At 46.0% G+C, this 25,061-nt stretch overlaps 1 protein-coding gene across 3 annotated transcripts in view; it reads left to right on the top strand.

The window, feature by feature from the left end:
• Positions 1 to 25,061, top strand: part of ADAMTS10 (ADAM metallopeptidase with thrombospondin type 1 motif 10) — a 256,117-nt gene that overhangs the window by 194,008 nt on the left and 37,048 nt on the right. For all 3 annotated transcript variants that reach the window (XM_029610937.1, XM_029610936.1, XM_029610935.1), the window contains exons 16-17: positions 2,169 to 2,302; positions 21,699 to 21,822. In XM_029610937.1, coding sequence (XP_029466797.1) covers positions 2,169 to 2,302; positions 21,699 to 21,822 — 258 coding nt within the window. The remainder of the gene's footprint in view (positions 1 to 2,168; positions 2,303 to 21,698; positions 21,823 to 25,061) is intronic.

Genomic DNA, 25,061 nt, shown 5'->3' with positions numbered 1-25,061 from the left:
TGAAGGGATCGTGTATGTTAGGGTGCTAGCCTGTATGAAGGGATCGTGTATGTGTGAGAGATAGCCTTTGTGAAGGGATCGTGTATGTGAGGGTGCTAGCCTGTGTGAAGGGATCGTGTATGTGAGGGTGCTAGCCTGTGTGAAGGGATCGTGTATGTGTGAGAGATAGCCTTTGTGAAGGGATCGTGTATGTGAGGGTGCTAGCCTGTGTGAACGGGATCGTGTATGTGAGGGTGCTAGCCTGTGTGAAGGGATCGTGTATGTGTGAGAGATAGCCTGTGTGAAGGGATCGTGTATGTGAGGGTGCTGGCCTGTGTGAAGGGATCGTGTATGTGTGAGAGATAGCCTTTGTGAAGGGATCGTGTATGTGAGGGTGCTAGCCTTTGTGAAGGGATCGTGTATGTGAGGGTGCTAGCCTGTGTGAAGGGATCGTGTATGTGAGGGTGCTAGCCTGTGTGAAGGGATCGTGTATGTGTGAGAGATAGCCTTTGTGAAGGGATCGTGTATGTGAGGGTGCTAGCCTGTGTGAACGGGATCGTGTATGTGAGGGTGCTAGCCTGTGTGAAGGGATCGTGTATGTGTGAGAGATAGCCTTTGTGAAGGGATCGTGTATGTGAGGGTGCTAGCCTGTGTGAAGGGATCGTGTATGTGTGAGAGATAGCCTGTGTGAAGGGATCGTGTATGTGTGAGAGATAGCCTGTGTGAAGGGATCGTGTATGTGAGGGTGCTGGCCTGTGTGAAGGGATCGTGTATGTGTGAGAGATAGCCTTTGTGAAGGGATCGTGTATGTGAGGGTGCTAGCCTTTGTGAAGGGATCGTGTATGTGAGGGTGCTAGCCTGTGTGAAGGGATCGTGTATGTGAGGGTGCTAGCCTGTGTGAAGGGATCGTGTATGTGTGAGAGATAGCCTTTGTGAAGGGATCGTGTATGTGAGGGTGCTAGCCTGTGTGAACGGGATCGTGTATGTGAGGGTGCTAGCCTGTGTGAAGGGATCGTGTATGTGTGAGAGATAGCCTTTGTGAAGGGATCGTGTATGTGAGGGTGCTAGCCTGTGTGAAGGGATCGTGTATGTGTGAGAGATAGCCTTTGTGAAGGGATCGTGTATGTGTGAGAGATAGCCTGTGTGAAGGGATCGTGTATGTGAGGGTGCTGGCCTGTGTGAAGGGATCGTGTATGTGTGAGAGATAGCCTTTGTGAAGGGATCGTGTATGTGAGGGTGCTAGCCTTTGTGAAGGGATCGTGTATGTGAGGGTGCTAGCCTGTGTGAAGGGATTGTGTATGTGTGAGAGAGAGACATAGGTAGCCTGTGTGAGGATGTATGTGTGAGAGAGAAAGGGAGCTTGTGTGGGTGTGTATGCAAGAGAGAGGGACCCTGTATGAGGGGATGTGTGTGTGAGAAAGAGTGAGGGAGGGACATAGGGAGCCAGTATGAGGGTGTGTGTGTGTGCACTAGAGAGAGAGGGAGCATGTGTGTGAGAGAGGGAGGGACATAGGGAGCCTGTATGAGGGGCAGTACTGACAACGGGGTCAAACTCTGAGAGTGGCGATAGAGTGGAAGGGGTTGAGCCAAGAGATGGAGGTGAGAGATACTGGCAGGTGGAGGAGTTGGGGCCTGAGAGGGCAAAGTGGCCAGGGGGAGTAGGGAGCGTGAGTGGAAGGGACACTCTTACAGTGAACTTCTAGGGAAATTCTGCTCAAAATATTTACAATTCTGCATCTTTAAGTAATAACTTTTTTCTGTATTAATTTAAAATGTAATTACTTAAAGACTGTCATGTAAATTGTGTTATGCAGAATTTTAAGTTTTTGTGTGCAGAATTTAACATTTTTTTGTGCAGAATTCCCCCGGGAGTAATTTTGATAATGCAAATGTTAGCAAATTGTTTCGTCCCCTGGCCTAATCACACACATACACACCCCCCTCAGGAACGCCTCCTTTTAATCTGGTTAAAAGGACACGGATTGAGATAGCCCACGCGAGCTTTTAGCTGGGCAATTTAGACAGGTAACTGCTTAGTCACTCAACTCAATCCCTTTGAGAGTTGTCCTGTAAATGCATATAGAAGGTATGTCACACATTACAAAAGCATGTGGCATGTACAGTTTAGGGTCTGTCTCTCTTTTTACTTATACGTCTCTTTTTTTTTTTTTTTTTTTACCTATTTGCAGGAGGGGTAAAATCCTGCTCCCTTAACTGCCTGGCAGAAGGCTTTAATTTTTACACTGAGCGGGCAGCTGCAGTGGTGGACGGGACCCCCTGCCGGCAGGATTCCCATGATATCTGTGTCAATGGGGAATGCAAGGTATGTTGGCTTTTTTTCTCTTCGTTCCTCGTGCAGCCCTGCCCTAGCCGAGGCTGCACCCTCACCCACAGGCAGGTGATTTGGATACCCCTCCCAATCTGGGGTGGTGACTCGGATGCCCTTTTCCACAGACACAAGAAATGGGTAAAGTAGCACTAGTTAAGTCCTAGCACTCTTAACGCCACCAGCAGAGGGAGCTCACGCCTCCCTTTCAGCCCTGGCATGCTTGCAGTCTATACAAACTTAAAAAAGAACCCAGTAAGTAAATTATAAACTTAGAAAAATAACAACCACCAGACAACAAAGTGGGAATATATATGTGACCTTCATAAATATAGCAGAACAACCCAAAATGGCATTGTTACTTTTATTTAAAAAGTCACTGGCCGGAGCGCTTCCGCTATGAAGATTTAATCATCTGTCTTCACTTAACCTCTCTTAACTTTGTTAGAAATTGTTTTCGTGCTTAAAAATATTAAGTGCAAGTGTTGACAAATTATCCAAAGTGCAAATACAAAACGACTTAACTTAATCTCAGAGGATTTATTTGAAAAACACCAATCATTCCAAAACAAAACAAACAGTTCAGCCCAATTCAGCCAGTTTCGGAAGAGCTCCCGCCAGAAACTATTGAAATAAAAAGTAACCATGTCATTTTGAGTTGCGCTGCTATGTTTATGAAGGTCTCATGTATATTCCTACCTTGTTGTCTGGTGGTAGTTGTTTTTCTAAGTTTGTTTGCAGTCTATGACATAATGTCTTCTCTGATACCCAGTCAGGGTTAACCACTTGGTTATCTGGAGGGGCCTGTCAAGCAGTACACAGGCCTTAATTGTACCAATATGCCCCTATGCTGGCAATATACTATCCCTCAGCTGGATTCCCACTTGCCTCTGAGCAATTAACCTGCCCCACAAGCTATCCCTTGGTAGTTTTTAAAATCATGCATTTCCTATAAAACCTAGTGGTTACACAGTTTTAAGGCACTTATAGACCCAAAAACAAAAAATTATGTAATCACCCAGAAACTCAGCTCTGCAGGTCACTGATCAGACACAGGGCTAATAAATTAAATAGTTTATTAAGAAAGAGAAGTACAGTGAACTGGAAAAGATGCAACTTGCAGACACACCATCAGTGAAAAGGAATTATACAATTATCACATCTAATTAAGTTTTATGGAGGCTGATATTCCGTGCCACTTAGCCAGATAAGTTCGGACTTATCTGGCTAAGTGGTGCTGTATCAATATTCGGCCACATTTAGTGGCTGCCACTTAGCCAGATAACTATTTATCTAGTTCAAAAGTTAGCCAGCTGGGATGCGGGCGTTATAGGGTGGAGTTATTTATCTGGATAACTTAGGCATAGAGGCTCTAAGCTCTGTTTTATTGCAGGGGGTATTACCGCAATAGCCCCTCCCCTGAAAAGGAATTGCAACTGTTTGATGCATTTTTTCTTGCGGGCAAACACCACGGGACAAAAGAACACTGTGCACGGACCCGTTAATGCGATGGCAGCCCCAACCACATAACCTGGATCTGATCCCCAGCCCTTATCCCAGTCACATGGCTGGGGCAAGATCAGGTCGGCGCCATTTTGGAAAATAGCACTGACCAGGCTGGGTTTGAGGGTGCACCTGACCTGACATGGGATCCATTTGAAGTTTCGGGGGAGGTTATTGGAGGAGTGTGGGGGCCTACACCCTAATTTTTTTATTTTCTGGATTCGGGGGGGGGGGGAGGTGGGTATGGGCAGATGGGGCCAGGACATTATTTTTCACTTGAGGGGATGAGAAGGGGGGTCTAGGACCCTTGGGGGGTGGGGATTGGAAGGGACCAAGACCCTAATTTTTATGTTTTAAGCTTTGGGGGGGGGGAGGGGCCAGGGTCATGATGGTCTTTGGTGAGAGGGAGGCTGTTGCTGCATGCCTGAATGTTTATTTTTTTTATATTTTGGGGGTGTTGGGGCTGTCTCAATTGGCAGCCCTCAGCTGAGATGAGAGCACTGAACCCCGCTGTACCTTCCCGTTTGACCACGTAACTTTTTTTTTAATCTAGCTCTTTAAATGTGAGGTGGGAGTCTCAGGACTCGTGTTAAGGTCCCAGGCCTCCTTCCTCATATTTACCACTTTTCAAAAAAGTGTATGTATCTCGGCTGACCACCTTCTTAGTCGGCTGCAATAAAATATTTGCATGGGATTGCCTATGCATTATCTTTGCATGCATTTACGTTATTCATACATGCAAATCTCATGCAAAGAAGGTCATTATAATAGGGGAGAGAACCTGGGTGAGGAGATACAAAATATTGCTTTCTCAGCATTCAGACAGGTTAATCCATGCCAGTGGGTTATGCACCTCTACCAGCAGATGGACACAGAGCTAAGCTGACGTCACGGTATATATACCCCTGCACTGACATCAGCCTGCCAGTATTCTCAGTCTCCAGCAAATGGTGGGCGTGCATCTCCTTACTGGGGATTATTTGTTTAAAAAAAAAAAAGTGAGAGAAGGAGAAAAGAAATACCACAAGGTATCCTCCTGAGGTGATATCTCTTGATCCCTCCCTCAGAAACAAACTGCCAAGCAGTAACCTTACCCCAATCATAAAACATGAGAAACCAGAAAGCTGCCTAGAAACTGCCACCCTGGATGCACCAGCTGCCTTCACCCTTTCAATATACTGCAATGACAAAGCATCAACACATCCCCCGCCACCCCCGTCCATCCCAAAGAAAAGAGAAAAGATGCCTCCTTATTGGCTCCATTTACATATCCTGCTCAAGTAGACGGAGCTAAAGGATGCTCGGAGCAACTTCCGTGACTCTGGGAGCCAAACTTCCAAAGGAATCCTGGCACTGATGCTCCGTATTGATCTGCTTCTGGAGCAAGCCTCCGGAACAGCTCCCACCTGTAATGAGAGAGAGAATCGACAATGCCATTAGCTACACTCGGCACATGCCGAGCCCATGCAGTAATATTTAACATCATACACTTCAAAACAAACCCCCGCAACAATTCAGACACCACTGTGCATTTCATAACCTCCACCACCCCCAGATTATTGCACCAAAATTCCACCTTTCCATTGCATAGCCTAGAACCCCACAAATGCAAGGCTACAAAGATAGGGAACAACTCCAAGAACATGATATCACTGGTAATACCACACAATGCCCATTCCTCTGGCCAAGCAGCAGCACACCAAGCCCCCTGAAAATAAATTCCAAAAGCAAAGGCTCCTGCAGCATCCATGAACAACGCCAAGTCCTGACTAGACACTACATCCTTCTGCCAAAAGGAAACTCCATTAAACTTGGAGAAGATCCTTAACCGCACCTCCAAATCCTCACGCAATCTACAAGTGATATGAATATGGTGATTTCTGTTCAGTATGCCAGATGTTTCCCCAGCCAACTGCCTCAAAAATACTCAACCCATCAGAATGACCCTTCAAGCAAAATTCAAACTGCTTACTAAGGACTGCAATTGCTGCAAGGTCATTTTCTTACACTGCATCGCGCGGACCACCAGTTCCCTCATCCTGACCACCTTATCCATAGGCAAACAAGATTCCATTGCCTCCGAATCCAATTCCATGCCTAAAAATGTCAAATGCATACACGGCCCCTCAGTCTTCTCGTTAGCAATAGGAATTCCGAATTCCACAGCCACTTCCATAAGAGAACCCATTATATCAGCGCACAACTTAAAACCTCCCAGCCCTTCCAACAAGAGATCATCAACAGTGCAGACATCTGCATGGTTACCCAGTGCACAAAGATACTGAACATTTCAAAATAGACACAAGCAATAGAGCAACCCATAAGCATGCATTTATCAAAATAATAATTCTCCTGAAAACGGAAAACTACCAGGGTGAATAAGACGGCAAACGAAATGCTGACTTGATGTCGACTTTAGCCATCAATGCCTGCGGCCCACGACGACGCACCCAGCTGCACAGCAGAAGCAAAGGATGAGTACCGCACTGTCGAAAGCTCCTCAGGAATGAAATAATTCACAGATCTGCCAGCAGGAAAAGACAAATTGTGAGTCAACCTGAACTTCCCAGGCTCTTTTTTGGGCACTACCGCCAACGGTGACACCATCTCTGGAAAGGGAGGTTCAGAAAAAGGTCCTGCGGTTCTCCCCAAAGCTGTCTCTGCTCCAGGCTTCACGAAAACTACACTACTCAGTTTGTCATCCCCACCCCACAAGTCCTACAGGCAATGATCCTGTAAAACAAATCCAAAAACCAAAGGAAAAGTCATTGTATAAAATTCCCGCTACATCAACCCTAGGATAAGCCTGCAACCAAGGAGCCACGGCAGCCACACTAATCGGCATAGGGGCCCTCATAAACACATTACTTGGGAGGGTTGCTCGCTTAGAGCACTTGCTGGCGGGGTGATTAGTCCCGCAAGTGGAGCACAAATGTTTAAATTTGTAGTCCTGAAAATTACAGATGGATCTGTTATATCAGCAGCAAACGTCCGGAAAAGCCATACTCCCCTTAACCGATATACTCGCTGAACCTGCCCCCTCCCGAAAGGACCACAAGGCTGCCCCTCCCTTTGAACTAGCTGCATCTTATTGGTCATCTTTGTGATCCACAACCCCACGTCCTGAGTACCCCACATCCTGAGTACCCCAGGACGTGAACTTCTTTTCCTCCATCTTATCACGGAAGTGCTCATCATAATCGAGCCACGCCCAACCCTTATAATCCCTACTAGCGCCTAAAATCACATCCGCATCCGCCAATGATGGCCCATACTGCGACTCATCTGAATGCCCAATGACACTTTCCATTTGGAGAAAACAATGGATCCAATTCAAGATTGTACGCGGCCACCTTCCTCTGCCCCCCGGAAAACTCTCCTTGTCTTTTTCTTACTCCCCTTACTACAACCCCTATGACCCTCCAAGAGCCGAAATATACCTATGTGCGTCCTCTTGCGTATTTTACACCTCAAGGAACGAGATACCTCCTCCCAGAGCTTCGATCAAACTGCCAAAGCCTGAGCACCTCTGTCATCCTCTTTTAATCAACCCAGTAACTGCATCCGGAGAGCCCGGCCATGAATCAGAACTAGAGGAAGAAGAGGAGGACGAACTAGAGCTACCGTGTCTCTTCCTGCGCTTAGATTTACCATGGCCTCGCTACTTAGAAACCCCCCGGCCTCTTTAATACTAATGCTAGCTAAGCTCCCCACACCAGTGGTCCCACCCACCGAATCACCCAACGCCCCCAGTCTGACCCGTAGAAACACCCTCGCCCACAACACAAACTACCCCAGAATCACCCTGCTGCACTGCCACATGTTCCTGGCTCTCAGTCCCCTGCCCTCAGCTGCCGGGTCGCTACCGCCTCTGCTACAACAGGATCACTCCTCCTCATACGAAGGACCAGGACCGTCTGAACTCACTCCAGGATCCAGACCTTGTGAAGGAGAGACCTGCCCTACACCCGCACCCCCCAATACAGGTGGCCCAGCTAAACAGCTGTGTGTACCCGGCAACATGCCCACGGCTGCCTGCCAATCACTGAAAGCCCCCGAATACGCTTGCACTGCCCAAAAACTCTGTACCCTCAGTCCCAGCACCACTCAGCCAGTACCCGGGGGAAAACCCCCCAATTGCTCCCGCCTGGTGAATAAAACCTGCCAGCATAACTCACAAACCCCCCACACACTCACACACACACACACACACTCTCTCTCACACACACACACACACACACTCTCCTCTCACACACACACACTCTCACACACACACACTCTCACACACACAACCATGGAGACATCCCAGCCTCATGACCACCAAAAAACTGCTGCGAAGCCCCCTAAGTAGCAGCCCTAGGATAACCCTTACATGGCTCAGCCCCCATCCTCCATTCCTGCTACAGACCCCCCCTCCCAAGCCCAAAACAGGACCAGCAGAAGCAGAACCAACACCCGCCGAAGTACAGGAATACCAGGCCCGCTCCCTGCCGATCCCCGAACTTCCAAACCAGCCCCCTCCCCCAACTCTTAAATTAACTGATTCTCTATTTACCCCCCCCATGCATCTCAGTCTGCTCTCCCCCCCTCCCCTGCAAGAAATCAACCTGCTAAGCGCCAGGCCGCCCGCAATGCTAGAGACCCTCTGCAGCGGCGCATGGGAGACCCGACTCTGTCCCGACCCCCCCCGACCCCCTCTCCCCGAGCAGACAAGCCAGACGCCGCGTGCAACTGCCCTCTCCTTCCCAAACCCGGCAGCCGCTGCACCCCCGCCCGCCGCTGTCGCAGCTCCCAAATTTCTCACCCCAGACACAGCACTCGCTGTCCCCCCCGCCCGCTCCCCACACACTTCGAAGGTGTGAGCCGTAAAAAAAAAAAAAAATCCAGACCTCCAGAAAGCTCTTCCAGAAATTGCATGTTTGGATGTTTTAGACCCGTGGCTCTCAAATCTGTAGCCCGACCGGCCAGTCTGGTTTGCACAATTTCTGGGGTGAATCTATGTATGAAATGCTTGTTGTATTCATTGCAGATATTCTGACTGGCGGGACGGTTCTTGAGCACTGGCTTGAGAGCCCCCATTTTCCCGTGATTAATGTTGGGCACTGGAGCTAGGGAGCCACCTAATTACTGCAGAGTCACCAGCTCCTCACGAGCCCACGGCGGTGCCTCGCTCTCGCTTGCTCCTCTTTCTCTTTTTCGGGTTTTCCCTTCTGTTTCTTTTCGTTTCGACCTCCCTCCGTTTCTCGTCTCGTCCTGGGGTGGTACAGTTGCTGGTGATCTCTGGTTTTCGAGGTAACCACAAAGAGATCCAGGAGCTGCTTGACTTTTCTCAATGCTTGTAGCTCGCAGGGGGGAGAGGAGGCCCTCCTGGCCAGACACTATCTTCCTCTCCCTCCCTGCTCATCCCATCCCATCCTATCTTCCAGCTTCTGGTTTTCTTTTTTTTTTGTTTTTCTTTGCAATACTTTTCTTTTTTTCTTTGTTCCTCTTCCTGCCTTTTTTCTCTCTTACATAAGAACATAAGAAAATGCCATACTGGGTCAGACCAAGGGTCCATCGAGCCCAGCATCCTGTTTCCAACAGTGGCCAATCCAGGCCATAAGAACCTGACAAGTACCCAAAAACTAAGTCTATTCCATGTAACCATTGCTAATGGCAGTGGCTATTCTCTAGGTGAACTTAATACCAGTTAATGGACTTCTCCTCCAAGAACTTATCCAATCCTTTTTTAAACCCAGCTACACTAACTGCACTAACCACATCCTCTAGCAACAAATTCCAGAGTTTAATTGTGCGTTGAGTGAAAAAGAACTTTTTCCGATTAGTTTTAAAAGTGTCACATGCTAACTTCATGGAGTGCCCCCTAGTCTTTCTACTATCCGAAAGAGTAAATAACCGATTCACATCTACCCGTTCTAGACCTCTCATGATCTTAAAGACCTCTATCATATCCCCCCTCAGTCGTCTCTTCTCCAAGCTGAAAAGTCCTAACCTCTTTAGTCTTTCCTCATAGGGGAGCTGTTCCATTCCCCTTATCATTTTGGTCGCCTTCTCTGTACCTTCTCCATCGCAATTATATCTTTTTTGAGATGCGGCGACCAGAATTGTGCACAGTATTCAAGGTGCGGTTTCACCATGGAGCGATACAGGGGCATTATGACATTTTCCGTTTTATTCACCATTCCCTTCCTAATAATTCCTAACATTCTGTTTGCTTTTTTGACTGCAGCAGCACACTGAGCCGACAATTTCAATGTGTTATCCACTATGACACATAGATCTCTTTCTTGGGTTGTAGCACCTAATATGGAACCCAACATTGTGTAATTATAGCATGGGTTATTGTTCCCTATATGCATCACCTTGCACTTATCCACATTAAATTTCATCTGCCATTTGGATGCCCAATTTTCCAGTCTCACAAGGTCTTCCTGCAATTTATCACAATCTGCTTGTGATTTAACTACTCTGAACAATTTTGTGTCATCTGCAAATTTGATTATCTCACTCGTATTTCTTTCCAGATCATTTATAAATATATTGAAAAGTAAGGGTCCCAATACAGATCCCTGAGGCACTCCACTGTCCACTCCCTTCCACTGAGAAAATTGTCCATTTAATCCTACTCTCTGTTTCCTGTCTTTTAGCCAGTTTGCAATCCATGAAAGGACATCGCCACCTATCCCATGACTTTTTACTTTTCCTAGAAGCCTCTCATGAGGAACTTTGTCAAACGCCTTCTGAAAATCCAAGTATACTACATCTACCAGTTCACCTTTATCCACATGTTTATTAACTCCTTCAAAAAAGTGAAGCAGATTTGTGAGGCAAGACTTGCCCTGGGTAAAGCCATGCTGACTTTGTTCCATTAAACCATGTCTTTCTATATGTTCTGTGATTTTGATGTTTAGAACACTTTCCACTATTTTTCCTGGCACTGAAGTCAGGCTAACTGGCCTGTAGTTTTCCAGATCACCCCTGGAGCCCTTTTTAAATATTGGGGTTACATTTGCTATCCTCCAGTCTTCAGGTGCAATGGATGATTTTAATGATAAGTTACAAATTTTTACTAATAGGTCTGAAATTTCATTTTTTAGTTCCTTCAGAACTCTGGGGTGTATACCATCCGGTCCGGGTGATTTACTACTCTTCAGTTTGTCAATCAGGCCTACCACATCTTCTAGGTTCACCGTGATTTGATTCAGTCCATCTGAATCATTACCCATGAAAACCTTCTCCATTACGGGTACCTCCCCAACATCCTCTTCAGTAAACACCGAAGCAAAGAAATCATTTAATCTTTCCACGATGACCTTATCTTCTCTAAGTGCCCCTTTAACCCCTCGATCATCTAACGGTCCAACCGACTCCCTCACAGGCTTTCTGCTTCGGATATATTTTAAAAGGTTTTTACTGTGAGCGTTTGCCTCTACAGCCAACTTCTTTTCAAATTCTCTCTTAGCCTGTCTTATCAATGTTTTACATTTAACTTGCCAATGTTTATAATTTATCCTATTTTCTTCTGTTGGATCCTTCTTCCAATTTTTGAATTAAGATCTTTTGGCTAAAATAGCTTCTTTCACCTCCCCTTTTAACCATGCTGGTAATCGTTTTGCCTTCTTTCCACCTTTCTTAATGTGTGGAATACATGTGGACTGTGCTTCTAGAATGGTATTTTTTAACAATGACCACGCCTCTTGGACATTTTTTACTTTTGTAGCTGCTCCTTTCAGTTTTTTTCTAACAATTTTTCTCATTTTATCAAAGTTTCCCTTTTGAAAGTTTAGCACGAGACCTGTGGATTTGCACACTCTTCCTCTTCCAGTCATTAAATCAAATTTGATCATATTATGATCACTATTGCCAAGCGGCCCCACCACCGTTACCTCTCTCACCAAGTCCTGTGCTCCACTGAGAATTAGATCTAAAATTGCTCCCTCTCTCGTCAGTTCCTGAACCAATTGCTCCATAAAGCTATCATTTTTATTCCATCCAGGAACGTTATCTCTCTAGCGTGACCCGATGATACATTTACCCAGTCAATATTGGGGTAATTGAAGTCTCACAAAACACGTTGCAAAAGATTTTTTAAACTTTTATGTGCAGGAATTTATCTCACTATGTGGACCATCATACCACCCTTGGTTGATTCAGGCAGTAAGCCACGCTTTCAACCACAATGGGTCACTTTTAATCATCGGTCCGATACAGTCTTTTGAATTGCTTCAATTTTCTACTTTATTTAATTTGCTTTTTTTATTCATTTTTTGTCCATTTATAATAAAATGTCTTTTAACGATGTTAGAAGCGGAATTGCCTTACTTGAGCGGAGCGCCGCCGCGCTTCCGAGCTGTTACCTTCACTCACTTGTGCAGAGCGTCACCGCGCTTCCAAACCTTTATTTTCACTGTTGAAAATTTTCACTGTTGAAAATAAAGGTTTGGAAGCGCGGTGACGCTCTGCACAAGTGAGTGAAGGTAACAGCTCGGAAGCGCGGCGGCGCTCCGCTCAAGTAAGGCAATTCCGCTTCTAACATCGTTAAAAGACATTTTATTATAAATGGACAAAAAATGAATAAAAAAAGCAAATTAAATAAAGTAGAAAATTGAAGCAAATCAAAAGACTGTATCGGACCGATGATTAAAAGTGACCCATTGTGGTTGAAAGCGTGGCTTACTGCCTGAATCAACCAAGGGTGGTATGATGGTCCACATAGTGAGATAAATTCCTGCACATAAAAGTTTAAAAAATCTTTTGCAACGTGTTTTGTGAGATAAGTGTGGTTCGTTGCACAATACTTATTAACTGTTTCTGTATAGTGGTAATTGAAGTCTCCCATTATTACCGCGCTACCAATTTGGTTAGCTTCCCTAATTTCTCTTAGCATTTCACTGTCCATCTCACCATCTTGACCAGGTGGACGGTAGTATACCCCTATCACTATAGTCTTCCCCGACACACAAGGGATTTCTACCTATAAAGATTCAATTTTGTATTTAGTCTCATGCAGGATGTTTATCCTGTTGGACTCTATGCCATCCCGGACATAAAGCGCCACACCTCCTCCCGAGTGCTCCTCTCTGTCATTGCGATATAATTTGTACCCCGGTATAGCACTGTCCCATTGGTTATCCTCTTTCCACCATGTCTCTGAGATGCCAATTAAGTCTATGTCATCATTTACTGCTATACATTCTAATTCTCCCATCTTACTTCTTAGACTTTTGGCATTAGCATACAAACATTTCAAAGTTTGTTTTTTGTTTGTATTTTCATTCTGCTTTTTAATTGATAGGGATAAGTTAGAATTTTTTAGCTCAGGTGAGTTTTTAGTTACAGGCACTTGGACTACTTTTCTAATTATTGGAACCTCACTGTCGCGATGCCCTAATTGTAATGCATCATTAGTATCCTTTGAAGATACCTCTCTCTAAACCATGCGCTGCTGAGCGACTGTCGGCTTTCCCTTTTGTTCTAGTTTAAAAGCTGCTCTATCTCCTTTTTAAAGGTTAGCGGCAGCAGTCTGGTTCCACCCTGGTTAAGGTGGAGCCCATCCCTTCGGAAGAGATTCCCCCTTCCCCAAAAGGTTCCCCAGTTCCTAACAAAACTGAATCCCTCTTCCTTGCACCATCGTCTCATCCACGCATTGAGACTCCGGAGCTCTGCCTGCCTCTGGTGACCTGCGCGTGGAACCGGGAGCATTTCAGAGAATGCTACCCTGGAGGTTCTGGATTTAAGCTTTCTACCTAAGAGCCTAAATTTGGCTCTTACTCTTTGGTTTCTCTCCATCCTGGCTTTTCTCCTTTTGCACTCTTCCCTTTTCTTTCTCATTTTCTCTCTCAGATTCAAGAATCCTTTCATGGCTTGACAATATGGCCATGTGTTTGCCAAATAAAACTCAAAGTGCGGAAAAAAAAAAAAGAGAGAGAGAGAGAACTGCAAAGCACAGAAGAGAAATAAGGAGGACAATTCCAGAGTTCTGGTGCTGGTCCGTATTGGGAGGCAATTTTCAACAACTTGTATGGGTACAAAGTATACGTGCACTCTGTAGTTAACAACTTGTATGGGTACAAAGTATACGTGCGCTCTGTAGTTAACAACTTGTATGGGTACAAAGTATACGTGCGCTCTGTAGTTAACAACTTGTATGGGTACAAAGTATACGTGCGCTCTGTAGTTAACAACTTGTATGGGTACAAAGTATACGTGCGCTCTGTAGTTAACAACTTGTATGTGGTACAAAGTATACGTGCGCACTGTAGTTAACAACTTGTATGGGTACAAAGTTACGTGCGCACTGTAGTTAAACCTTTATGGTATGGTACAAAGTATACGTGCGCTCTGTAGTTACAACTTGTATGGGTACAAAGTATACGTGCGCTCGTAGTTAACAACTTGTATGGGGGTACAAAGTATACGGCGCTCTGTAGTTAACAACTTGTATGGGTACAAAGTATACGTGCGCTCTGTAGTTAACAACTTGTATGGGTACAAAGTATTACGTGCGCTCTGTAGTTAACAACTTGTATGGGTACAAAGTATACGTGCCGCTCTGTACCGTTAACAACTTGTATTGGGTACAAAGTATACGTGCGCTCTGTAGTTAACAGCTTGTATGGTACAAAGTATACGTGCGCTCTGTAGTTACAGCTTGTATGGGTACAAAGTATACGTGCGCTCTGTGTTAACAGCTTGTATGGGTACCAAAGTATACGTGCGCTCTGTAGTTACAAGCTGTATGGGTACAAAGTATACGTGCGCTCTGTAGTTAACAGCTTGTATGGGTACAAAGTATACGTGCGCTCTGTAGTTAACAGCTTGTATGGGTACAAAGTATACGTGCGCTCTGTAGTTAACAACTTGTATGGGTACAAAGTATACGTGCGCTCTGTAGTTAACAACTTGTATGGGTACAAAGTATACGTGCGCTCTGTAGTTAACAACTTGTATGGGTACAAAGTATACGTGCGCACTGTAGTTAACAACTTGTATGGGTACAAAGTATACGTGCGCTCTGTAGTTAACAACTTGTATGGGTACAAAGTATACGTGCGCTCTGTAGTTAACAACTTGTATGGGTACAAAGTATACGTGCGCTCTGTAGTTAACAACTTGTATGGGTACAAAGTATACGTGCGCTCTGTAGTTAACAGCTTGTATGGGTACAAAGTATACGTGCGCTCTGTAGTTAACAGCTTGTATGGGTACAAAGTATACGTGCGCTCTGTAGTTAACAGCTTGTATGGGTACAAAGTATACGTGCGCTCTGTAGTTAACAGCTTGTATGGGTACAAAGTATACGTGCGCTCTGTAGTTAACAGCTTGTATGGGTACAAAGTATACGTGCGCTCTGTAGTTAACAGCTTGTATGGGTACAAAGTATACGTGCGCTCTGTAGTTAACAGCTTGTATGGGTACAAAGTATACGTGCGCTCTGTAGTTAACAGCTTGTATGGGTACAAAGTATACGTGCGCTCTGTAGTTAACAGCTTGTATGGGTACAAAGTATACGTGCGCTCTGTAGTTAACAGCTTGTATGGGTACAAAGTATACGTGCGCTCTGTAGTTAACAGCTTGTATGGGTACAAAGTATACGTGCGCTCTGTAGTTAACAACTTGTATGGGTACAAAGTATACGTGCGCTCTGTAGTTAACAGCTTGTATGGGTACAAAGTATACGTGCGCTCTGTAGTTAACAGCTTGTATGGGTACAAAGTATACGTGCGCTCTGTAGTTAACAGCTTGTATGGGTACAAAGTATACGTGCAGTCTGTAGTTAACGTCCAAAGAGAAATTACCTGCAGCTTGGCAATGATTGCTTTCACCTGGCTAAAAGGACATAGGCTGTTGTAACGCACTCGTATGGAGGAGGATAATTCTCAGCCTGACCGATTTATCTGGGTAAATGCCTTGGAAAGTTGCTCTCATTGCAGGAGTGGATGTGTTTTGCTGCTGCTGCAGCTGCTGTATCTCCTGTTTCCTGCCAGGATTATATGGAGAGTTTTTCCTTGCTCATTCTTTTGTGGGAAGTCTTTTTTATTCTTTCTTGTTAGCTTTGGGAAATCTGCATCTCTTCTGTCTTTTTGGATTGTGTTTGGTACAGGACAAAATGTCTTTCTGTCTTTCTCCAGCGTCGCACATCGTGCAAAGTCTGGTTTCGTGGGGGTCGTGTTTCTCACTTATATTCACTTATTCTGTTGTTTAGTGAGGGTTTGTCTGTGTTCTGCTTGTGAGGTGAGTGTGCTCTCCTCTCCCCTCTCTGTCTGTCTTTTCTGGTGGGTACCACTCTCTTCCAGCACACAGCGAGTCTCTCTTTCCGTCGCAGCTGAGCTTTCTCTCTCTCTCTCTCTCTCTCTGTCCTCTGTGTTTGCCTCCTATAGATCCTGAGTGACCACTGCCCATGAATCAGTTCATTGCCCTTTCTAGGACCTGTGGTTAAACTTACTCAGGGCTGGCACTTTCCTTCGCGTTCCCTCCTGGGGAAGGCTGGGGAGCAGATGGCTTTGATTCCAGCATGTTCTTTGTTTCAGAAGCTTAGATTTGGGTTAGCCAAGAAAGCGGTAAGGATCCTGGGTTCATTGAGTACTTCTGGCACATGACTTCCATGCCCCTGCATGCACGCTGTCACTTGATGTTTCCCTGTTCCTGTCTCTGTTGTATTATACTTTGCATTCTGTCTCAAAGAATCATACAGTGACATGACAGACCTTTCAGGGTCCTCACAAAGAAAATACCCTTTTGCCTTACGACCTGCAAGATGTGTAGGAAGCAGCATGCAGCTCACTCTTTAGCTCTGTCTCATGCAATGCTGCATCTGGCCAGAGGTTGTCTCCACATCAGGAACACCTGTGGCTTAGCACTAACTGGCTCAAGGAGCACGGACCAGCCTAGGAATGGATCTGTAGTCTTGCTTTTCAGAACTGCAGATTCATGTATGCCATGAGTAAAATTAGGACTGGATCAGAACCATCCTGGAAAACGGAGCCAGTTGGCTCTATCCAACGGAAGCCTAGCTGAGAGAGCCAGAACTCAGATCACTGAACTGCCTCTTAAGCTATAAAAATTTTTTAAATTTACCATTTAGATGCCCGCACAGTACACAGACTAAAAGCTTGGGAAGAGGGGGAATGGAATGGAAGTGGAGTTGTATTTGGTTACTGCAGAATGAACCTGGATTGCAGACTTCAAGATGCGTTTTATGCAATAGGTTGTATCCATCATCTGTATTTGGAAGCTTGAGAGGCGTGAAATGGAAGGACTTACTCTCATGCCCCACTTGAAATGCGTATGATAAAGTAACCTTTTTCTAAGACTCAGAACAAAGATGATATGCCATTCTCAGAAGATGTTTGCCTTATGGGCATTCAGATTGATTCCTTTCTAATGGCTTCAGGGATTCAAAGTAGCCATTTTTTCATGCGGGAGTAAGACATATTCAACGTTTAGCAGCAGCGGGTGCAAGCATTGGTGTTGTCCAGAATAAACTGCATGTAGGGCTTCCCAAGAGAGTGACTTAATGCCCTATAAATTGTTGAAAACTGTGCTGTGTGCTTAATTATAGGAGTTAAGCAGAGTAAGCACATTACTCCAGTTTTGATGGCCTTGCACTGGCTACCCATTTCAGTTTGAGTTCATTTTAAATTGCTAGTTTTAGTTTTTATGGACTTGCATGGCCTTGTTCCAGGCTATCTGAACAAAAGATTAATTCCATATGAGTCTTTGAGGACTTGCAATCAGCACAGCTTGAAATTCTGTCTGTAAAACTGGCTTAAGTTACAGAGCTTATGAAACCGAGACTTTTGAAATGAAATGAAATGACGGCAGAAGAAGACCAGACGGTCCATCCAGTCTGCCCAGCAAGCTTTCACACTTATTTTCTTTATACTTATCTGTTACTCTTGTCCTTTGTAAGTAACTTTTTGGTTCTATTTCCCTTCCACCTCCGCCATCGATGTAGTTAGCAGTGCTGGAGCTGCATCTAAGTGAAGTATCTAGCTAATTGGTTAGGGGTAGTGACTGCCGTCATAGCAAGCTACTCCCACTCATGTTTATCCAGCCTGTGCAACTCAGTCCTTGTTTGTCGTTGTCCAAATATAAATCATCTTTTCATCATTCCCCCTGCCGCTGAAGCAGAAAACTGTTGGATATGCATTGAAAGTGAAGTACCAGGCTTATTTGGTTTGGGGTAGTAACTGCCGTAACAAGCAAGCTACTCCCACACTTATTTGTGAATGCAAATCCTTTTTTCCACATTTCCTCTTGCCATTGAAGCATAGAGCAATGTTGGAGTCGCATTAACCGTGTTTATGTTTATTGAATAAGGGTATTAATCTCCAGGTAGTAGCCATCATTCCCGCAAGCTGCCCCCATGCCTCTTCACTTCATTCACATCCTCTAGACTTTATGGATCCACAGTGTTTGTCCCACGCCCCTTTGAAATCCTTCACAGTTCTGATCTTCACCACTTCCTCCAGAAGTTCATTCCAGGCATCCACCACCCTCTCCGTGAAGAAATACTTCCTGAATTGGTTCTGAGTCTTCCTCCCTGGAGTTTCAAATTGTGACCCCCTGGTTCTGCTGATTTTTTTCCTACGGAAAAGGTTTGTCGTTGTCTTTGGATCATTAAAACCTTTCAAGTATCTGAAAGTCTGTATCATATCACCTCTGCTCCTCCTTTCCTCCAGGGAGTACATATTTAGATTCTTCAATCTCTCCTCATAAGTCATTCGATGAGGACCCTCCACCTTTCTAGTCGCCCTTCTCTGGACCGCCTCCATCTTGTCTCTGTCTCTTTGTAGATACTGTCTCCAGAACTGAACACAGTACTCCAGATGAGGCCTCATCAAGGACCTGTACAAGGGGATAATCACTTCCCTTTTCTTACTCGATATTCCTCTCTCTATGCAGCCCAGCATTCTTCTGGCTTTAGCTATCGTCTTGTCACGTTGTTTCGCCGACTTCAGATCATTAGACACTATCACCCCTAGGTCTCTCTCCTGCTCCGTGCACATCAGCCTTTCCCCCCCCATCGAATACAGTTCATTCGGATTTCCGCTCCCCATATGCATGACTTTGCACTTCTTGGCATTGAATCTCAGCTGCCATATCTTCGACCACTCTTCCAGTTTCCTTAAATCCCGTCTCATTCTCTCCACTCCTTCCGGCGTGTCCACTCTGTTGCAGATCTTAGTGTCATCCGCAAACAGACAAACCTTACCTTCTATCCCGTCCGCAGTGTCGCTCACATAGATATTGAACAGGACCGGTCCCAACACCGATCCTTGCGGTACACCGCTTAACACCGCTCTCTCTTCAGAGTAAGTTCCATTCACCATCACACACATTTTTTTTTGTTTTAGTGTGCTTTAAACTTTGCAATGACTTGCTCAGAGAAATAAGGTTAACATCAGATCTGTTAGCATTCTGTAAAGCTTTAGATTGATCTTAAGATGATATTCAGAGTTGGAAGCTGAGGATGGGTGTGAGTTGAGTCGGTGAAGGAGATGTGGTTGGAAGGGGTTAAGGTGCTGAGAGGCTCCTAATGTTGTGTCTGGACTGAATTAGCTGGGGACTTACAGGGATAAGGGTGGCCTGGAGGGGAGTGTGGCTTTGATTTTTGTTTGTTTTATGTTTGTATTGACTGTTGTAAACGGCTCCCAAGCCTTCTGTATGCATGACGGGGTATATAAATTGTAGGAAATAAATAAAGATGTTCAAATGTAATTTTTGTAAATATAAAACTCTGCATGAGGGCCTGTTTGTGGCTCTGCAGTGACGTTTGCTGAGCTCAGCTAAGGATATTCTGGGATTTTCCTTCTCTTTTACTGGTGGCCTAAGCAGAGACATTAAAACATTTTTTTTCGGGGGGGTAGAGAAAGAAGATGTTTTTAGCCTTTGTGAATTACTAGTGAAATAAAATTTTGGTGCTGTTTTGCATATCTGGAAGAGCACATAACCCCACCTGCTACAGGGACACATTAAGGAGGGGGGAGGGGACCATCTGTGGAGTATGAGCACAGTCTTCGGGTTACCATGTCGTGAGGGGGGGGGGGGGGAGGACCTGAGCAAAACGTGAGAGATCTGGAAACAGCATGTTCTGCCAGCCTGCCTTGCCCCGGCGGTTCAGAGAGGAGCTGCTGCTAATACAAAGCACATTCCTCTCTCCCCCTGCACCAGCACCGGCCTCGCTCTCTCTGTTTCATCAGTGTCAGCGCTTTCCCTCCTCCCCTGAGCTCTGCATTCCAGCGCTAGCTAACGTCAAAAGCTGTGGCAGACACCGCATGGGAAAATCGCCTTTCACTCCCTTTCTTTTTTTTTTTCCCTGTGCTTCCCTCCCTTGGGCCAGTAAAGGTCGGCAAGGCCAGGCTCCAGCCGACAGTCAGGCATGCAGCTTGCTCTATATATTCTCGGCTGCGTGGTCTGTAAGTAGGTCAGGGAAGCGAGCTGTGCCGCTCCAGAGAGAGGGGGAACACAGCGCCTTCTGCGCAGGCTGCACCGTCATAAGGAACAGGCTGAGCCAGGCCTGCTTTCATGCAGGGGCTGTGCAGTTCTGATTTCCCCCCCCCCCCCCCCCACATTTATTTCTCTGAGGAAATCAGGATTTGCAATGCCATGTATGCAGTGGAAGGGGGAGGGGTGTAAAACCAGGACAGGATCAGCCCTTCCTTGGGACATGGAGCCAGACTGCAGCTGCTGCTCACGAGACCGTGGGCTCGAGGGCCTTGCATCCTGCAATAAGGCATCTTTAAGGACAATTTTGGGATGCATGGGTGGAGCCAGCAGTCCCCGAGGACACTAATGCCAGAATCCAAGACATAATCATATCTCTATAGGATAACGGTGCTCTTACCCCCCACCTCCCAAGGATTAATATTTCCTAAGAATTACAGGCCTCAGTAAAGTTGCCAGCTGGATCTTTTTTTTTTTTTTTTTTTTTTAACTAACAGGCTGAGTCAGTACATTCCTATAGTATTTCTTCATTAAAAAAAAAAAAAAAGCGCACAGTTTGCCAGGAGCTAAATGCTGTGTGTCAGTGGCCTCCTTTTAAATATGAAAGGCACTCATTTCTCTCTCTCTATGCCACTTTTCACAAAGTAGCATTCACACAGAGTGGCTTACAACAGTTTAAGTATATAATAAAATCATAAAATACACCGTCAAGAAAATATATAGTCATACAATACAACAGCAGTACAATACAAAACACTCCTGATAAATTACGTTTCACCCAACCCCCTTGGAGGGGGGTCAGAGAGTAATTAGCTCCCCTCCCCCAGTCGTCTGCATACTCCCACATTGGAAAATAAAAGTAAATAAGTAAGGACCCATGAACCACATGGGCAGCATCTCTGAAAATCGATTGGCACAGCCACACAGCAGCACCTGTCTCGTTTGGGTAAATGAGGGCCATTGAAAGCAGGCCATGGAGGGACTCAAGGCGCTAAAAACGTATTCTTTAGATGACAGGTGGAAAGGGGGAGCTGTGATAAAAGTGTTTTCTATAGCATGAGAAGCTCAAGGGCAAGGAATCAGTGTATGAAGCTGAAGGGAAAGAATCTCAGAGAGACGATGAGAAAATCATTTCTCACTGAAAGGAAGGTGGAGACCTGGAGGAGCAAACACAGCGACACACAATTCAAGCATACATGGGACAGGCACTGGTGGAGGAAGGGAGAAGACCACAGATCAAGTAAGACCTCTGGCAGCTAAAAGTGGAGAGACTGGGTGGAGCAAGTGGATCCTTTACTGCCAACACCTTGTCTGTGGTCCCAAATGCAATTTCATGACTCCTGCCGTCCCTGTCTTTGCCTGTTCCGGTTCTGTGTGTAGCCCCCGCTGAGATTAAATAAAGCAGCTGCTTCTTTCTTGTGTTCTGTCTCTCCTCCCACAGCATGTGGGCTGCGACCGAATTCTGGGTTCCGACGCAAAGGAGGACAAGTGCCGCGCATGCGGAGGAGACGGCAGCACGTGTGAGACCATCGAAAGCATCTTCAATCAGTCATTGAGTGAGGAAGGTAAGAGGAAATCTCATAAACAGATACTTCATTTGCACTAAGGCAGGCCAAGCCACACCAGTCGGTTTATGTACTCCTACCAGCAGATGGAGACAGAGTAAAGATGTCTCGCTGATGTCACTGACGTATAGCCCTGCCCCGACGACAGCCTGCCAGTATTCTCTGTCTCCAGCAGATGGTGGACATGCATTCCTTGTACGAACCCAGATCAGTCCAGACTCCTGGGTTTTGCCTCCTTACCAGAAGATGGAGACAGAGAAAGTTTCACTGATACTGTATATAACCTAGTGTGCCACCTGCAGTCTTTCAGTAATTCTCTTGTCTCCAGCAGATGGAAGATGGTGCAAAACCTGCAGTTCTGCAGTTTAAAAAAAAAAAAAGGGGAAGATAATAGAAGGAGAGAGAGCCATCCTCCCAGGGGGTTCGAAGGTCCTAGTGGGACCATCCCCCTTGGTTTGAGACTGATGAGCTGAGGGTTGGTGACCCTTTAGTATGCTCGGTCCTTAGATCCATTGGGGTATAAATATGGTGGTCCAGATCCCTCCCCTTCACGAGGCTGCTGAGGCGACTTGAGGCTCTGTGAAGCAGTTTGGCAGCCTGTTCCCACTTGCAGCTCTGTGTTCCAGCTTAACCCAGGGAAGTATTCTTACCTTGTTCTGCTGGTAAAGTTAAAAAAAAAAAAAAAAAAAAGCTTTCTGCTTTCTTGCTTGAGGCGGCTGAGGTATTACTTTTAGACCACTTTGTTTTTCTTCTCAGTGGCAGTGCGTGCGAGGTGGGTGACTGATAGGGTAAGGATCCCCTGGCTACATGTAACACAGTGTGCGAGACTCAGTCTGTTCTTGCAGGTTGGCTCAGTCGGAGCTCAATCGGGCCGGATTGTGTGCTGGCTGATTGTCGGGCGGTGAGGAGTTTTTGGAGGGACCTGCCGCCATGGCGAAAGAAAAAAAAAAACCCAGGATCCCTGTACGTACCCGGATCAGTCCAGACTCCTGGGTTTTGCCTCCCGACCAGCAGATGGAGACAGAGAAGTTTTGACTGACTCTGTCCTATACCCTCAGGTGCCACCTACAATCCGTCAATATTTCTCTGTCTCCAGCAGATGGTGGAGGTGCAAAGCCTACAGTCTGTGAAGAAAATTAGGAATTAGTTAAAAAAATAAAAAAAAAGAACAGGTTTAGGAAGTTAGGTTAGGCAGCTAAAGCCTTTAAAAAAAGAACAGATTTAGGAAGTTAGGTTAGGCAGCTATAGCCTTTAAAAAAAAAAAAAAGAACAGGTTTAGGAAGTTAGGTTAGGCAGCTATAGCCTTTAAAAAAAAAAAGAACAGGTTTAGGAAGTTAGGTTAGGCAGCTATAGCCTTTAAAAAAAAAAAGAACAGGTTTAGGAAGTTAGGTTAGGCAGCTATAGCCTTTAAAAAAAAAAAAGAACAGGTTTAGGAAGTTAGGTTAGGCAGCTATAGCCTTTAAAAAAAAAAAAAAAAGAACAGGTTTAGGAAGTTAGGTTAGGCAGCTATAGCCTTTAAAAAAACAAAAAAAAGAGGAAGCAGGAAGGAGCCTTTAAGCCTCCCGGGGGGGTTGGCAGGTCCTGAGGGGCCCATCCCCCCTGGTAGTTGAGGCATCTGGAGTTCGGGGTTGAGGGTCCTTCTCTCTGCTCCTGTTTCCAGAGCTCGGGATGATACCGGGGAGCCCGGATCACTCACCCCAGGAGCTTCTGTCAGGTTTGACTGAAAAAGAAAAAAAAAAGTGTCGAAACAGCGCTTCGGACGGTTTCTCTTTACTATGTGAGTGAGCCTCCGTTTTCTTCGGGGGTGGTCAGAGGTCGGACGCCAAATATCTGCACTGCGTTTATCTCCGCAGCAGGTGGCCTCTGAGGGGGGCAGACCTAGTGAGGATCCTATTGTCGTGGAAGAGGAGAGCCTTGAGGGGGTTTCGGACTCCTCTTCATCCTCCTCCTCCTCTGACTTTATTATGTCATTGCACAAAGCTTTTAAAGCAAGGAGAGCCACCAAAAGGAATGGTTCGGGTCCAGGGGACAAAGGTCCTAAGTGGTCCAGAGCCCCGGAAGAGGAGGACTACTAGAAAGAATCGCCCCCTGTGGTCCATGACACCCTGACCACTGGACATTTCCTCCTCAGAGGTTTCCGATATTGAGGATGGAGATCCAGGAGACAAGCCTCTACCGGGAGCGGACCAGGAGGAGATCCAGGCCCATTCTACCAGACATGGCCCCCAATTCTTGAAGGGGGTGACCCCAAGGTGGTTCGTTTATTCCAGAGGGATGAGTTAGGTCCACTTATCACCGCGGTGTTGGAGGAATTGGGCATTGATGACCCTCCGGAAGACTCCCGGATGGGGGCCATTAATCCTGTCATGGTGAGTCTTCTTGGTCCGTCCCAGTCCTTCCTCTTCCATATTTCTGTTACAGACTTACTGTTTCATGAATGGGACACACCAGACTTGGGTCTGAAAGTCATTAAAGCAATGGATAAGCTGTATCCTTTACCAGAGGAAGCCCTGTATCTTCTTCGGGTCCCCAAGGTGGATGCTGCAGTCACTAAGAAGACCACCATCCCGGTGACAGCTCAAGAAGATTTTCGAGGTCTCCGCGCTGGGAGTGTGGGCTGCCATGTGCAGAAGTTTCGCCTTGTGAGCAGGACTTCACTGGGTGCAGCTCCTACAGAATAACACGTCGCTGTCAGAGGAGGAGGCTGTGCAAGCACAGTGCTTGGAAGCAGCGGTAGCTTACAGTGCATATGCTCTGTATGATCTGCTCCGCACTTTGGCCAGGTCCATGACTTCAGTGGTGTCAGCTCGTAGACTACTTTGGATGAGAAACTGGTCTGCAGATGTCTCCTCCAAAGCTCAGCTGGGCTCTCTGCCTTTCAAAGGCAAACTGCTGTTTGATAAAGATTTGGAAGACATGATTCAATCATTGGGGGAGAACAAGGTTCATCGCCTGCCGGAGGACAGACCCAAGACGAGGGGTTCCTTTCCTCCTCGGTCTCAGTTTTGGGGGTCTCGGAGGTTCCACTCTTCCAGGTCGTCGGGCTCGTCGTCCAGACAAGGCTAGAGTAGGCAACAATCCTGGTCCCAGTCCTTTCAGGGACGTCGTTTCGGTAGGACCGAACCCTAGGCTACAGGAGGAACAAAATCTTCCCAATGAAATGAGACCAGTCCACTCCTCTGTTCCCGTTGTAAGAGGCAGGTTGTCTCAGTTTTACGAGGAGTGGGTCAAACTCAGGT

Source organism: Rhinatrema bivittatum, chromosome 8 (assembly GCF_901001135.1).
Source record: "Rhinatrema bivittatum chromosome 8, aRhiBiv1.1, whole genome shotgun sequence".
Classification (NCBI taxonomy): Eukaryota; Metazoa; Chordata; class Amphibia; order Gymnophiona; family Rhinatrematidae; genus Rhinatrema; species Rhinatrema bivittatum.
Note: the sequence above shows the minus strand (reverse complement) of the source record. Positions and strands in the feature narration are given on the sequence as shown.